This window comes from Girardinichthys multiradiatus, chromosome 2 (genome assembly GCF_021462225.1).
Source record: "Girardinichthys multiradiatus isolate DD_20200921_A chromosome 2, DD_fGirMul_XY1, whole genome shotgun sequence".
NCBI lineage: Eukaryota > Metazoa > Chordata > Actinopteri > Cyprinodontiformes > Goodeidae > Girardinichthys > Girardinichthys multiradiatus.
The window spans coordinates 645159-662374 of NC_061795.1; the positions used below are offsets into that span (position 1 = coordinate 645159).

Sequence of the window (17216 nt, forward strand, 5' to 3'; positions counted from 1 at the left end):
AGGTTGAAAGGCCAATCAGAGAAGACGTCATTACTCCAAAAGCAACAAAAATGCCAGAGTGAAGTTGGCAATAGAACTCAGAGACAAAGACCTTTTAATGGTCTTATGACACTAAAATTGCAGTGGCCGTAATGACAATCAATACATTGGGGAAAAAAAGAGGAACACTTGAAAGCTTAGGAACACCATCCCAAATGTGAAGTACGGAGGTGACAGCATCATGTTGTGTGGGTGTTTTGCTGCACAATGGTCTGGTGGACTTCACAAAACAAAAGGCATCACAAAGAATGAACTTTGTTTTAGGAAATACTGAGGCAGCATCTTAAGAGCTCGGCCATTAAGATAAAGCTTGGGTGCCGAAGGGTCTTCCACATAAACAATGACCCTAAGCATACTGCCATATTAGCTGCGGTGAAGTGGTGAAGGTCAACATAATCAATGTTTGGAGTAGACATCACAGTCCTGATCTTAGCCCCATAGAGAATTTTTGGGCAGAGTTGGAAAAAGCATGTGTGAGCAAGTTGGCCCACAAACTGGAGTTACACCAATGGACCAAAACCTTGTAGAAGAACATCAAAAATCCTTGACCCAAATCATGCAGTTTAAAAAGTAGGTTTACCAAATACCAAGGAAAGGTATATAAACTTCTGATTTGGAAGAAAGCAATATTCTGGCATTTGGCAAATTTTGATAATCCTTACTGACGTAAAACATGAAAGGTTTAGTCTGATTTAATGTCCCACAGTAAGAGGAAAAGGTGATGCGTCTTTTGATAGAGAGTATTCACCAAGTCAATTATTTTCTGCTAAACATGAGATTAGTATGCACTGTAGGTTTTGTAAAACTAATCTGACATAAATCTGTAAGATTTGTTGATCAATGTGTTACACTATACATTTAAAGAGAAGGACAAACAGCCATTATCACTATGGCCTATGAGTTCTGTGTTAAATATCTTCAGTCTGCCGACATCAGCATATTAAATATGAAATAAAAGCAGTTATTAACACAGAGGAGCATTTTCACTAAATTGTAACCATAGTCGACTAATGGCATATTGTAAAATCCTGCAGGTTAAAACTTTCAAAACTGAAGATTAGGGGCCCCAAATCTAGATCTCTGGTACAATTTTGCTGCCTTGTTTCTTCACAAAGACAGATGAACAAGCAATAAGGATGCAAAATTAACATAAGGATGATAAATGAGTTTAGCAGAATTTTGTTTAAATGACACTTTTCAAATTACAAATGTATTTGCAAGTAGATATTTACAGAAGTGTTTTATTCATAACAGATATTACAGATGCATAGAGACAAGACAAAAATGGCATGCATTTAACAAGAACAACGATTCTTCTTTTACAAGGTATTTTCATATATTACAAGAATAAAGGGCAGCTCACAGCATCTTGTTTTGTCATGCACAGAGCACCACTCATTAACACATTTACAACAGACGTACATCACAGTAATTCACTCATAAACATTAAATTTGACTTCTTTAAAAGACAGCAGTGATGTTTATATAGTACAGAATAACACAACGTGGAAATCTATGGATGAAACACAAAAAATGATGGGAAACTCATCAGCTTTCTAAATCATTAAGGCGCCTTCAGAAAACCCAAAAAACTGAGGATATAGTATGAGAAATCCACTGGATGTTTATTAGCTGACTATAGTGCAAAGAAAACACTGCTGAATGAGTTTGTGTAATTTCTAAAAATGATTTTATTAGATATTACATGACAGACCGATGACCAGTTGTGGCTTGAATGAAATAAACTAATCTTCCAAACCAAACTGAGCTGTAAATGGTGCTGGGTCTGAATCAAAAATGTCTGCTAGTTTTCTGAACAATTTCCATGAAAATTAGCTAATTGTGGCCAAAAAAACTGCCGTTAGAGAAGATGTTAATACCACCTTTTGTATTATTGACAAACAAAATGTAAAACTACATGATGAAGCATGAATATGTGTTTCAGATACATACATTTTTTTTATATTACTTAAAGTACAACCAACATTAAGGCAAGAATTTTATATTTGAACCTGGCACAATGATTTCAAAGCTTAGTGCAAAGAACCTGACTGGCCTGCAGAACAATGACCTCTCCTGCTTCCATGATTGTTTGGAGCAAATCCATAATATATAGTGCTGTGTAAAAGTATTCACACCAGTTTTTAATTTGTCCTGTTATAACCACAAATGTCAATATATTTATTTTATATTTAGGGATTTTTCTGATAAACCAACAAAGTAGAACATAACTTTCAAGTGGAAGAACATTTTTTTCAAAATTGTCTGAAAGATGTGGACAAGAGATGCACAACTCAGGTGGGAGAATCTCTTGACAGGATAACTCTTAGCTGTGTCCCATTTGCAGTTTACAACAAGCCATGTAGAAGATACAGCAAACATGTGGAAGAAAGTGATCTGATCAAACAGAAACACTTTGACTCTGTGACATGTGGTGGAAAACTCTTGTTGCACATACCAATACTGCCACCACCTGAAACATGGTGGTATAGCATCAGCATGCTACAGGGATGCTTTTCTTCAGCAGGGACAGGGAAGCTGGCCTGTTTAAAGGGCAATTCTGGAAGAAAGTCCTGTAGAGGCTGCAAAAGACTTAAGACTGAGGTGGAGGTTCATCTTTCAGCAGGACAACAATAGTAAACTTACAGTTATAGATACAACTGAACAGTTTAGATCAGGGGTGTCAAACTCTGGTCCTCAAGGGCCAGTATCCTGCAACTTTTAGATGTGTCCCTGGTCCAACACACCTGAATGAAGTGGCTAATTTGCTTCCTCAACATGCACCCAGGTTCTAGGGAGCCCAACTTATGAGCTAATAATTTGATTCAAGTGTGTTGAAGCAGAGACACATCTAAAAGTTGCAGGATACCGGCCCTTGAGGACCAGAGTTTGACACCCCTGATCTAAACTGTTCAGTTGTATCTACATCTGTTGTTTAGATCAAAGCCCATTGTTGTGTTAGAATTGCCCAGTCAAAGTCCAAAGCTAAAAGCAATTCAGAATCTGCAGCAAAACTTGAGATGAGATGTCTACAGAAACTCTTCATCCGATCTTACTGAGCTATTTTGTCAAAAATGATGGGTGAAAATGTCTCTAGATGTGCAAGGAAACATACTCTAAAGGAATTACAACAAAATCCGGTTCTACAAATTACTGACTGAAGGGGGCTGCATACAAATACAAATGCAGGCCACAATTTGTTCTAATAAAATATAAAATACCCTGAAACATTTCCATCCCACTTCACAATTATGCAGAGCTTTACATGGGTCTATCTCATAAAGTCCCAATAAAATAAAATAGAGTCTATGGTTGTCTTGTGACAAAATGTGAAAAAGTTCAACAAATGTTCATACTCTTGCATGGTAAGGTACCAATATCCTACCAAACAGCTGTCCCTGACCGGTATTAATGTGAATAATTATAGCAACTATCTGTAGTCATGTAGCAGAAGCTGTGGTGGAAAACTTCCCAAATTTTGAACAGATGATGCAGTGCTCCAGTGGTATCCACATCCTTTTAATCATACTGTGTTGTATCAACTTGGAGAGGTTTCACAAAATGGACGTGCGTTGATTAGAAAAAACAGTTGACTGACAGTCAGGTTCAATGCTAGAAAATAGTCTTTTAAAGATGCAGTGTCCATTTTAAAAACAAAGAAATATAGAAGCTGTCTTCCTGCCACTTTGGACCCAGGCTTGTTGTGAGTGACAGCATCTATTGATAACAGTACACACCAAATTTCATGTGTGGAGCTGGGAACCCAAAGCTACGTACCCCTGGCTGTGGTGGACCACAGTTAGCCCGGGCATTTGTGATGGGATAACGAACACTTCCATCAGCCAACCAGCCCGCATCGCAGCGGTCCAATCCCTTTAGTTTCCATGCAGCATATAATTGGCCCACTTTGGCGATCTGACTTCCATCTCTGGCACAAGCATAGGCTGCTTCAGTGAAGTTTAGCTTTCCTTGGTAGTTTAAGTAGTATACAGTCCCTAAAGCAGAGGACAATGGTCAATAAACAAAGACATTCTTAGTTTTAGACCTGTCAGGTACTCATACTGACCTTTGATAGAAGCCGAGAAGCAGAAAGCGTCATATCGGTGAAGAAGCCGATGTTTTGGTCCATAGCTGCGGAGGCCAGGAGACAAATTGTCACCTCCACAACCATGCCGTGGGACTGTGATGGGATACTGCACTGTGCCATCAGCCAACCAACCAGCATTGCACCAGTGCAGCCCCTCCTCCCACGCTGTGAGGAGTTGTTCAAATGTAGCCAGAGTGGCATCCTGATCCAGGCATGCTTGTTGGGCCCAAAAGAAGTTCAAATGGTAGCGTCCTTTCTGAGAGTGATAGGGAAATACAAAACCTAGAAAGCAAAAGTATTTTACAACACAAATTCTTACAATTCAAAACAGCCTAAATCAGTCTCACTAACACTAAGTTAGAATTTGAACATCAAAACTAGAATATATTAATGCAACCTTCTGAGTCCCTGAATTCCTCACCTGAAAAACATTATATTGACACCCTATAAAAGAAGATTATCTCCAAAGGTGTAGTGAAGAGTGGGTTTGGTTTAAAAATGTGTTTGGTAAAAACGATTAATTGACTAAAATGAACTCGCTTCTTAAACCAAGTTATCATCAGGTAGTAGTTGAAAGGGTAAACCCTATAAACAGCTCCATGAGAGTACTTGTCTGCAGCGTTTTTTGTTAAAGTGATACAAATAATTTTCAATCATATTTCCAGACTTTCTACAGCATCTGATAAAGGTTCAAATCATCTGGTCAGTTTCATGGTGCATCTACACTGCCTTGCAAAAATATTGATACTGCTGGAACCTTTTTACATTTGGTTACATTTACAACTAACTGCCTTTTAGAAGTCATCTAATGAATAAATAGTGTCTTGATGTATGTGATTTAATCTCGGTATAAATCCAGCCGTTCTGTGAAGGCCTCTGAGGTTTGTAAGGGAACATTCATGATCAAGCAGCATCATGGAGACTCTTTAGATGCCGCTGACTTAAACTCACAGTCCAGCGAGTAGAGCATTAATAAAGTGAAACAGACATGAGGCCCGTGGTAACCCTGGGTGAGCTGCAGAGATCCGCAGCTCAGGTGTAAGAATCTGTTAATAGGCCTATTATACAAGCAGTTTCAATGATGCATGAATGTGTTCATCTAATTAGAATACATTAAAGTTTGCGTTTTGATGTGAAAGTGTTTTTTTATTATTAGTCTTCATATCTTCGCAAGGCACTGCTAAGCCCAAAACTCAAGTGCATCTCACCCCTCAGCTCCAACTCCACCGTCACGCTGTCATCCTCCAGGCCGTCGATCACCTCACAGCGGTACCGCCCGGTGTCGTTCAGCTGCAGCTCATTAATCACAAGAGACATGTCTCCTGGAGCTGAGCGACGCAGGCGCACACGGCCTTTGAAGCTGCCGTAGCTGCGATGACGGTTGCCCATGGCGACCATAACTTCAGTTTCCACGGGAAAGGCTTCGTTTGAGGTGATGGTGTTGGCAGGCAACCAGGACCATTTGACCCGGGTCCTGCGTGGTGTGTTCAGTTCGGGTTCGTAGCGGTAGTGACAGGGAAGGGTGACACTGCTCCCCCTGGTGGCTGACACTGAATGCTGGGGCGATTCCACATGGAGACGAATCCCATTGAAATAAACTAGAAAAAGGTTGAAGAGACAAGAAACGTCGTGTGTTCAGAGTCTGAAACTGAGTGACTTTAAACCAAATGAGCTGCTTTTAACTAGTTGTCATTAAATGACCAACAGAAGGTAAGAGGGAAAGACCAAGGGAATGACAGCTCCAGCTGAAGTACACAGTAGTAAGCAAAGAGACAGATTTGATGGGTCTTCCCATGAAGATAGTGAAAAATGATGCTGAAGTTAGATCAAGAAAATGTAGATACAATGTTTGTTTTGTGGGTATTGATGGAGAAATATAGACAAAGTCAAAAGGAGCTTGTCTGCATATCTAGAGAAAAAAGAGCTTTGGTCATTTAAGTTTGGGAAGGAAGAGTGTGACCAAAATGCAGGACATGTACAAGAACAATGAAACAGTGACAATAACGTTGAGGATCTCTAGTGAGAGTATGGGTAAGAGGAAAAAAAGCTTGGATAGGTAGCGTCTAGAGAAGAGGAACGAAGGCCAGTAGAAGCAAGACAAAATATGTTTGTACATGAGAGGGAGACAGATGGAACATTGAAGCTGCAAAGAATGAAGGTAAATATTATTAATATTGGAAACACTGTGTAGTGCATCAACAGCATTGTCAAGGGTGACTTGTGACAGAAGAATGGGTGCGAGAGTGAAAAAGGACGGTTGACAAGATGCCAGGAAGACCTGCTATGGTGTGTGGTTTAGGGATGGTTGCATATGATGCAGATGAGAGAGTGGTTATACTGGGAATGTCAAGCTGCCAGAGAAAAGAGGAAAGTAACAGAGCATATGCAGTGGTTGGTATGACATGGGAGGATGCTGAGAGGTGGATGATCTGCTAGGGTGACCCCAAAAGGGAGCAAATGAAAGAAGAAGAAAATCCACCAGGACTCCCTATACTATAACACAGCTAATGCCGAGTAATGCCATTAAACATTTGATGAATTCTACATGAGAAAAGTTTTTAAAAAGATCTTATTTTCGTTGATCAGTAATGCATGTGAACAGGTTTACAAAGCCACAATTGTATAAGCATTTAAAGCCATTATTAAATTATTTAATAAAGTCCACGCAGTAGAAGCAGAACTATAACCATAAGACTGTCATCATGTGACGTTTCTTGTTAAGTTAAACCTGCAAAAAGCTAGATCTGAATTATTTAGTGTTTTCTAGACAAAGCAGACTAAAAAAGGTGATTTAGAGAAGCTGATAAAATAGGCGAATGACTATAAACTAGTATATCTGAATCCGTGTCAATTGAACTGTGAGCTAGTTCCACAACTACCAACACTGGGAAATATGTATTAGTAGTATAAACACTTTGTTGTTTGCCTTTTGTCAACCAAAAGTTGATTCATTCTTAACTTACATTTATGAAACAAACTGAAATATTGCATTGATTACTTTTCTTTTGGATTTCTTCTTTGTTGGCTACATAACAAATTGCCCCTAGGGCACAGTACAGTTTATCTTGATCTTAAATTCGTGCTGTGGAGACAGGTTTTAACTATCTCCGATTCTATTCTATCCTGGATATCTGTTGTTATAAAAAAGAACAACATGGCAATAATGAAATTTGGTGTTAAAAGTCCCAACATTATACTTTTACTCTCCTTCATATTCTTTCGTTTTGACAAGTCAAAGTCCCATGTGAAAAGCTTTAAAGGTTCGAACCATGTTTCATATACAAAATGAGATATTAACTAAATATATATTTCCAGTGATTTTGAGAATGGTTATAATAGTCTGGTATATTTAGCTGTTTTTGTTGACTGTTGATACTGCACAAAGCCATAATATAATTGGTTCAATGTCTCTAGAAAAGCTGCAGAAACATGAACTTAGACACTAATTAAGGGGAAAGGAGGATAAAACAACATCCTAACATAAAGGAGACCAACATCACTCTGTGGAAAACTCTGCTTTGATAACACTGGCTGACTGAGCCTCATAAATGACAGAGTACTCCTTCTCCCACATCCAGGTCATTTCCAGCCAGCTTTCTTATAATGTAATCATATGTTGCTTGAAGCTCATCTGACTCTGAGAAGCACATAGACAAATACCTGCAAAGCCTTGTCATTTCATTTAATCAAAGACCCACAAAGAGCACCTACTCTCTCCGTTTCCGTTCCCGTTGCTGATGTCCTCGTAGTGAAACCCGTTGTTGTACCCGAAGCTCCTGCTCTGGCCCAAGGGCAGCAGCAGGTACAGGCAGGCAACCAATAGGGGGCGTGAAAGATACAGCATGACGCCGTCTACCCTGAGGGGAAGATGGGCAAAATACACTCCTCTTTATTCAACTCAGATTCATTTATATATACTTTTTATGACATAACCATACATTCAATGCAAGAAAAACGGTAATGGGTGTAAAACAAAATAAGCCTCAATGCTAAAGATGTAAGCCTCACTTGTACTAAAACCAGTTTAACAACATCATTTAAGCATGTGCTATAATAAAAACGTACGTTTTATCAAATTCTGTAATTATGAAGCAAAAGGTGACAGTTATAAGTACTTTTTTTCTGGGATCATTTAGGCTTTTTAAATAAAAAGTTAGGAATTGTAAATAAGAGACATTAAAAGGTACTGCTGATAATAAAGGATGCTTTAAAGACGCAGCAACTCAATTAGGTGGATATATTTCTTTCCGCAGGTAAGAGCTAGAAATGCTATAAACGTGTTATAATACCAATAAGATGTTTTTCTTTTTCAACGCAATCATGGTGCGTCGTGGATAGTCACAGTTTTTTGAGTTTTAACTGATCCCTCAAGCTGTAATAAACCACATTAAAAACGTGTTTCAAACACAGAACGTGTTAACTATCAAGAAAAGAATGTGGAAAAAGTCCCTCCGTGGGGAAAATGTCACTCACAGATGAGAAGCTGTCCGTCCTGTGCGACTTCTGCTCAGTTCACGTCCTCTTCATCTTTTGCCGAGTCTCCGCCGCCAGAACCGTCCTGGTTCCGCGGGAGCGCGCGCCGACGTCACGAGCCCAGGCGATCCCCTTTGAAGTGAGGAGTGACCTCATCTGTCACGCGCGCGTGCACGTCCAGTGACCACAAACTACACTGATAACCGGACGGTGCGAGTTATTTCAACGGTTCTGGAACATAAATCTCATTACTGACACAAATAAGCTACTTGACGAGTCTGAATAAAATGAATAAGCAACGATAAAGTCAAGTGTGAAACGATTCTGTAGTTCAAAAGGTCAAAAGGTCAACCCAGAGGATACTTGAAGATTCAACTTGTTCATAAATCAGGTTATTGTAAATTAGCTAATTGTTTTTCCAAGCACATGCAATGTCTAGCAAAAGGCAATTAACACCGAGTCCAGTGAAAAAAGTATTCACTCCCTTCCAGATTTCTTCTTTTTGTTTCTTTTGTCACACTTAAATCTTTCATATTAACAATTAGCTTTTATTACAAGAGAGAAAAAGCCTGAGTAAGATAACTTAATTGTCTGACCTACAGAATTAAGAGATCCCTTATATAGAACCTGTCTAACAACATGAAGTAGGCTAAAAGAAATCGAAAAGGAGCACATCACGCCTCGATTTAGATACATTTCTTGACTGATGAAAAACAAAGGCTTACAAAGCCATTTTTAAGGCTTAGGGACTCCAGTGAACAAAATGGAGAAAAGATGGAAAATTAGCAGACCTTCCCAGCAGTGACTAGATTACCCAAATCACTCTAGGATAAGAATAAGATAAGAAATAAACTGGGAACAAATTGCATCTATGGAAGAGTTTCAAGGCATTGCTGACAACATAAGTCCAAAGGCCTGTCTTACATTTGTCAAAAAAACATCTTGGTGATGATTCTCAAGACTTTTGGAACAAAAAAATCTGAGGGTGGAACAGACAAAAGTCAAACATTTTGGAAAGTGTGTGTCTAGCTACATCTGGCTTAAAACTAACACAGCAATTCAGAAAAATAACATTATACTGACCGGCCACACATAGTGGTGGTAGTGTGGTGGTCTAGGATTGCTTTGCTTTTTATGCACTGATCTGAACGCGCTAAAATTAATGGAACATATGACAGAAGCTCCCATTTTGAAATAACACCTGCAGGAGAGTTTCTCTCATGTTCCGTGGGCATTTTAGGACTTATAAAGCAACAACACAGAAAAGGAGACACCATCCCACAGTGTGTAGAAGTTAGTGGGAGTCTACTGACAAAGACAGACGATGTTATCAGGAGGTGAAAGAAGCACTTTGAGGATCTTTAATCCTCCTGAATGTCTTTGTGGATTTGGAGCAGGCGCACCACCTTCTCCCCTGAGGGATTTTGTGGGTTGAGCTGCAGAAGTATGGGGTGCTGTTTTTTTTTAAGGCTTTCCAGTCCATCTCTAACCAAAGCAAGAGCTGTGTCTACATTTTTGGTAGAAATTTGATCTTGTACCTTGTGTGGGTTGGTGATCCCTTGTCGTAGATTCTGTTTGGGGTGTTCATGAACAGGATCTTAAGACATGGTGGTGGAGAGGACAGGGCCTGTTTTAGGAATCATAAGGTCATTTTTGTATTTTAAAGATGATGTGGTTTTAACCTGTTATGACCTTAAAAATGCACTGGAGTGGGTTCAAGCGGATGTGCCAAGTGGGCAGGATGAGAGTCAGCTCCTGAGTTTTCAACTAGAAAAATGTAAATTAGGTCAATCTCTATCTGAAAAGACAGAGTTCACATATCTTGGGCTCTTGTTCACAAATGATGGCAGGATGGAGCAGGAGATTTTTAGATGTATTTCATGTATTTTTAGATGTATCTCGTATGATTACCAGTTACTCTACCTACTGGGCCTTATGTATGGCCATAAGATATGGATTATGACCAAAACACCAAGATCCCATATGCAAGCAGCTAAAATAAGCTTCCTCCATCATGTGAGAAGCTCCATCATCCAGGAGGACCTCAAAGTAGAGCTGCTGCTCCTCCACATCGAAAGGAACAAGTTGAGGTTCAGGCCTTTGATCAGGATGCCTCCTGGACGCTACCCTCTTTGGAGGTTTTCTTAGCACATCCCACAGGGAGCAGACACCAGGGCAGACCAAGAGCTCGCCAGAGGGACTAAATTTCTCCTCCTGTAGTGGAGAACCTGGGAACCTTGGATTTCCCTAGAACTAGCTAAACAGTATCCTGGAACTGCTCCTTCCTATCTACAAGACCTCTTAAAGACTAAGAAGATCATTAAAACCTCTTTATCTTCCTCAAAAACATACAAGAAATACAAATGTTGAGTACAGCCAGATCAATACAAATACCTGAACACGTACAGCATCTTCTCCCCCATTTCCCCATCATTCAGATGGAAGCTGCTGTTCAAAGTTTTGTCACATTTATAGCAGTCTGGTCCTCCCAGCTGATCCCTTTGTTGGCCTTTTGCTCACCCCACAAAAGGCCTGGCAAACATCTTACTGATGTTCTCTTTTTGATCCTGTCCAAAAGGGGAAAAAAAAAACAGCCAGACAGAAATAGTAACAACTGATTTTGTTAATACAGGTCTTCAGTTCTGGCTAAAGGTTTATATTGTATGAAATGCATCTGTTTAGACAAAGGGTAATGGTATTTGAAATTTGCATCTTTAGCTAATGTTATAGTTTTCATGCAGACAGGTTGCAAAGAATCAAAAGGATCTAAATGTTCATAAATGTTCAAATATGCAACAAGAACCCACAGCAAGCGTGAATAAAGTCCTAAGCCTGTATTACGTTTTCTGTGACTTGTGCTGTCTTGTTTATGTCTATTGATGCTAATTTAAGTGAGTGAGTGAGTGAATAAATACCATGGCACTGTGAACACAGACAATATTACTTGGAGAATATATGGGACAACAGTGACATTGTGAAATCTGGATGTTTCTTTAAAATGTATGAAAGAATTATAGGTAAGTTGGTCAGGGAAGCTGCCAGGAGCAAGACTGAAAGAGTTGTAGAATTTCTGGCAAGTACTAGTCGTGTTTTACATGTGATATCAGTCTCCTCTATTTTCAATATGCCTCGGCGAAGAAATAAGGTTGAAAATAGAAAGAAGCTTCTCTTTTTCTAAAGAGAACATTCAAATCTGGCTAAAATCTTTTAAAACACTGAAGAAATTTTGTTTATGATTTAATGGAATCAAACAGACATTTTTTTGGGCCATCTTTTCAGCAGGTATGTTTTTTTATTTTACCAAAACAATACAGTGCATTACCAAAAGAAAGTCATACCCACAGTGAGACAAGGTAGAGTTAGATGGAGACAGATGACTCGCTGTGGCGGTTCCTGAAAGGGAAAAGCCAAAAGAAAAGAAGAAGATAAAGTTATGTAGTCAGTTTTGACCAAAATGTTTAAATGTCTGCCAGGAAGCTGAAGGGGGATTTCATTTTCAGCATCAGGTGATCAAATACATACACTGAAATCAACAAAAGATTGAATTCATGAGAGTAAAATTACAGTTTCTGGAGTCCAAAATTGACCCAACTGAAAAATCTGTCAATGTCTGTTAGCTATTGAAAAATCTGTCACAATTTTACAGATTCTGGGAACTTTTGCTGGGTGGAGTTAGCAAATGTTACGTCAAATTGTGGGATACAGACAGACTCCTTCCAGGAAGTTCTGGTTAGAGGTGAGCACACCTTTGCCACCAGGTTATCTTCCCCTAATAAATCTGTTTGTTTTACAGGTAAATACAGAATATAATTTATTTTAAAAGGTGGGAAAAGTTTTCAAGTGTTATATCATGATCGGTTTTTTAATCAGAACAAACAAGCATTTTTAGAGGGCCCTCTTGTCAGTGATTTATACCAGTATTTTATCATTGTATTACTTTTGAAGTTAGAAGCTACATTCTGCTGTCTTTGTGACATATTACTGCACACTATTTCAGTTCAGCACAATAGCATGCTAAGATGTGCAGTCAAATACACATTCACATGTGCCATTTATCTGCTCAGAAACTACAGACTAGGAAGAAAGAAACATCTCGTCCACAGTTAAAAGAACATATGCTCTGAACTGTCTCCTTCAACAACAAAGAAACACTCATCCTCCCTAAAACATACATTCTTGACACTCTCAAAAAACTACAAGGCAGGTGAACCTCAGTTTTAAGACCCCAGAGCATATCCAGAACTGTTACACAATTGTCACAGCCTCAGTTTTAAGTCGTCAATCATCTAATGGCAGAAATCCCAGATCTCAATCATGAATATTTTTTGTAGTTTCATCCTGTTCCAACTTTGCTCTTCTCTACCTTTCATTTATTGAATAAAATCTTTGTTTCCCCTAGTTTACTCTTTATGCTCACTCATTCATTTCTTTCTTTACGCAGTGCTATCACCTTTTTATTACCAGGACTCCAACATGTTATCATGCTGATGTTAGATAAGCATATGGTGTTTAACTAGAGTCAGAATCAGCTCTATTCATCAAGCTTGTGCACAAAAACAAGGAACTGGACTTCGGTTTTACTTTGCTTTCAGTGAAGACATTTAAAACATAAATATATTAAAAGGGAAAGAAACTTTTTTTGGTAAATATGTATATATAGTGATTTAACAAAAAGAGAATGTCATTGTTGAACTTGTGCAAATATGCATAATATCAATTGATGCTGTCATCAAAGTCTAAACAGTTTGTATCCAGGATGTGTGGGATCTGCAGAAAGTTAGCTGCCCCTTTCCTGACCCTGGATGGAGTCCTGGATGGAGGAAAGGTCAGCCCCGATGATTCTCTCTGTAGACCTCTTTGTCTGTTGTAGTTTGGACCTACATGGCAAATTATACACCACTAACATGAAAGTTGTCACATTGCATGTACAAATGTGATGGACTTGCAACAAACCTTTGCATAATTGTGAAGTGGAAGGAAAATCATACCTGACTTTCACATTGGACTTAGTTCTGGTCTTTAACTCTGCATGTTTAGAGAAGCATCTCTTAACAGGTTTTCTTTCAGTATTTAGCTCCTCCCATGTTGCCTCATTAACTCTAAACAGCATCCATGTCCATGCTGACAAATGTATCTCCACAGTATGATACTGCCACTAACGTGTTTCACTGTAGGATATGATGCATTCAGGTCGATGTGCACTGTGGACCACACAGAGTGTTTTGCATGTGCAGACCAGAGGACCTTCATTCATACATTCGCTGCATGCCTCTCAGCAAACTACAAACTGGAATTCTCATGGCTTTCTTTCAACCAATTTCCCATAGACATTGCAGAAAGAAGGGTTTTCCTTTTATGCATTTTAAGCAAGGTAAACTTTCTGAAGCAGCTTGGAGTGTGTGAACTAAATGTTCATGCCTTTATGTTTACTTCAAGTATTTCATTTGCATAATTATTTTATTTTCAAATCAAATCTCACGTTCGAGAAGGCATAGTCAATAGCTAACAGAAAACTCTGCATATTCCAGACCCCTCTCTGTTTGTCATTGACTGCAGCCCCCACTCCCAGCCACTGTGGCAGCCCCTTCCCCTCCCTGCATGTCCCTTAAGCCATTATCTCTGTGTTTGAAGAGACCAGACCAGCCTTCTTCCCAAACCCCCAGATAAAAGACTTTAGCCTGGGGCCCTAAATACCAGCAGCCCATGTGAACTGCTGGGTGACTGAGGCTTCGGAGGGGTGTAATTTCAGCGACAGCCAGCCTCATTCAGCGCCCTGAGAGGTTAGACAAGCTGCGACCTGGAGCCCTGAGAGACAACACGAAAGAGAATGACTCTGCATGTGTGTTTTTGATCGAGGAGACAAGGAGCTTATTGTGTCGGTATGAGCAATGGCATGCTGTCATTAGCAGAGACTTCTCACAGAAAAGTAGTAAGTCACAAAAAGATTGAGTGTGTGTGTGTCTGTGTGTGTGTCTGTGTGTGATGGTGCGCTTTCAGTGTCACTAGTAATTAGAAAGGAAGGTTTCAATCAAAGGCCATCAGGAGCCTGAGGTGCAGAGCCAGGAGAGACAGTTTTCAGCCTGATTAAAAGATAGAAGTTGAAATGAACTGTAATAGCAAGTAAGCACTGCAAGTTATCCCTTTCTAACTCTCACATGTACCTTTGGAGCCAACTAAATGCCAAAATAAGGGGTTTTGATCATCACTATGTGAAAGTCTCTCATCACCTGCCAAGTAAACCATTCTTCAAACATTTATCTGAACACAGGCTTTAAGGTGACATCCCTCGATGAAATGTTTAGATTGGTACTAAAATAGCAACTGTTATCCAGGAGTGGATCCTTCCAGTTCCAACCAGCTGCTTTACCTACAGTTTCCCGTCTGCTTTGACCTGATGCCTCCATCCGTCCCTCGCCACCCTGCCACCAGTAAACAAAACAGAAAGGCAGCACAGCTGATACAGAAGCAGTTTGTCCCATTAAATTTTACTGCTTTCTAAAATATCTTCTCTTACTTTATTTTCTACCTCCTTAAACCACCACCTTAAAGTGGTGGAGGGGTTTGTGTGCTCAAATGATCCTAGAGGCTATGTTGTCTGGGGCTTCAATGCCCCTGGTAGGGTCTCCCATGGCAAACAGGCTCTGGGTGACGAGTCAGACAAAGAGCGGTTCAAGACGTCTTCATGAGGACCAAACAATCAAGGCACGTGGAGCCCAGTACGGTGGGGCAGGGGTCCCACCCTGGAGCCAAGCCCGAGGTTGGGACTCGTCGCAGAGTGCCTGGTGGGCAGGTTGTTCCTCGAGGGACCCGGGCCGGGCCAAGCCTGAACAAGAGCCGCAAGGCCATCCCCCAGTGGGCCCACCACCTGCAGGCGGAACCATTAGGAACCGGTGCAAAGAGGATTGGGCGGCGGATGAAGGTGGAGACCTCGGTGGCCCGATCTCCGGATGCTTAGGCTGGCTCTAGGGACGTGGAATGTCACCTCGCTGGGGGGGGAAGGAGCCTGAGCTTGTGCGGGAGGTCGAGAGATATCGACTAGAAATAGTCGGGCTCGCCTCCATGCACAGCGTGGGCTCTGGAACCCATCTCCTCAAGAGGGGCTGGACTCTCTTCTACTCTGGAGTGGCCCACGGGGAGAGGCTGCGAGCTGTGCTTCATCTGCTTGTTGCCCCCCAGCTCAGCCGTCTCGTGTTGGGTTTTACCCCAGTGGATGAGAGGGTTGTATCCCTACGCCTTCGGGTCGGGGACAGGTCTCTATCGTTTCAGCTTACGGGCCAAGAGGTAGTACGGAGTACCCGGCCTTCTTGGCATCCCTGTCAGGGGTGCTGGATAGTGCCCCTCCCGGGGTCTCCATTATTCTGCTGGGGGACTTCAACGCCCACGTGGGAAACGACATGACACCTGGAGAGGAGGAATGATCGGGAGGAATGGCTCTGTTCTGGAGACTCCTCTGGAACCTCTGGAGATCATTGTTCAAAGAAGGGTTTTTCATAAAATGAAGATTATGGAGAACTCTGAGCATCCTCTTCCTGAGACTGTCCTAAAACAACAGAGTGTCTTAAGTCAGAGGCTTCTTCAGATCTGCTGTAAGACGGAGCGCTACAGGAGATCCTTCCTGTCCACAGCCATCAGCATCTACAACGGCTCTTTGAGGAAACCTTCGTAATATGAGCTATAACATTTAATTTCCCTTTGGGATTAATAAAGTATTTTTGAATTGAATTTGAAATCTGATTAACCAAGTTTCTAAAAAAACAAACAGCCCGTAGAACAGAAAAGAGAAATCAAACCACATATCTCCTGCATTCTGAAGATTGAAGACCAGATTAAAAGTAGTGGAACAGAAGAAAGCCATCATCAGGTCCTCAACACAATGAATCCCAAAAAAGCCAGAGGAAAAACTGCTGCTTTACAGCTAATTTCAACAAAATGTTACAATCTGCTGAAACTGGGCCAATTTTCCCAAAAATGCTTTAATGTGTTCTTGTCTCAACAATCACTGAATTTAATCTTCATTGTCTCCATCTGAATCCATTTCCATATCGATTGCGGTTCAAACCCTACAGCGGCGTTACACTTCCAAAGGGCGACCTTCACACAGTGTAATGAGACGAGAAGAATTGAAGCTCTGCACGGATGAAGATGCCTTTAAAGATTGCAGAGTGCACATGGAGGGATTAGGCCCCCGGGGGCACTGAAATGCTAAGCAGGCAGAGCCACCCTCTGTGCTTCAGGTCTTTTAATCTTTCACCTTTTAAATGGAAAACAGCCCTCGACAATTGTGCATTATTAGTCATATGATCCAAATATTTAATGCACACACATTTAACAATACTCCAAAAATTTGCACAACAACAATTGTTTTTAAATTCTTTATTTAAACTTTTTCTGGGTATACAAAGGTCAAACACAAGGTCGTTTTGTGTACAGGAGAATAAAAAGGAACATCAAATCCACTCAAAATTCAAGAAATAAATTTTTCATACTTTACAAACACAACAGTCTCATTCATAGAAAAGTAAAATAAACTGGGATGAAACCATCAGTGACCTTAACGCAGATGAAATGAAATCATGTCGCTGTGGTCAATAAAATGCATGCAGACGTGAACAGGGTG

General features: G+C 40.5%; 1 protein-coding gene across 3 annotated transcripts; it reads right to left on the bottom strand.

Moving 5' to 3' along the window:
- Window positions 1-1264: 1264 nt before the first annotated feature.
- Window positions 1265-8670, bottom strand: hapln3 (hyaluronan and proteoglycan link protein 3). Of its 3 annotated transcripts, none has more exons than XM_047347032.1 (5): window positions 8600-8670; window positions 7838-7983; window positions 5335-5724; window positions 4106-4408; window positions 1265-4034 (listed from the first exon to the last, which is right to left on the bottom strand). In XM_047347032.1, exons 2-5 carry the CDS (start codon window positions 7968-7970, stop codon window positions 3757-3759), a joined length of 1104 nt encoding a protein of 367 aa, XP_047202988.1. In that variant the 5' UTR covers window positions 7971-7983; window positions 8600-8670; the 3' UTR covers window positions 1265-3756. The 3 variants fall into 3 exon arrangements, with proteins under 3 accessions (XP_047202988.1, XP_047202998.1, XP_047202979.1); XM_047347042.1 differs by having other exon boundaries at window positions 7838-7978; window positions 8600-8643; XM_047347023.1 differs by lacking the exon at window positions 8600-8670 and adding an exon at window positions 8416-8515.
- Window positions 8671-17216: the final 8546 nt, after the last annotated feature.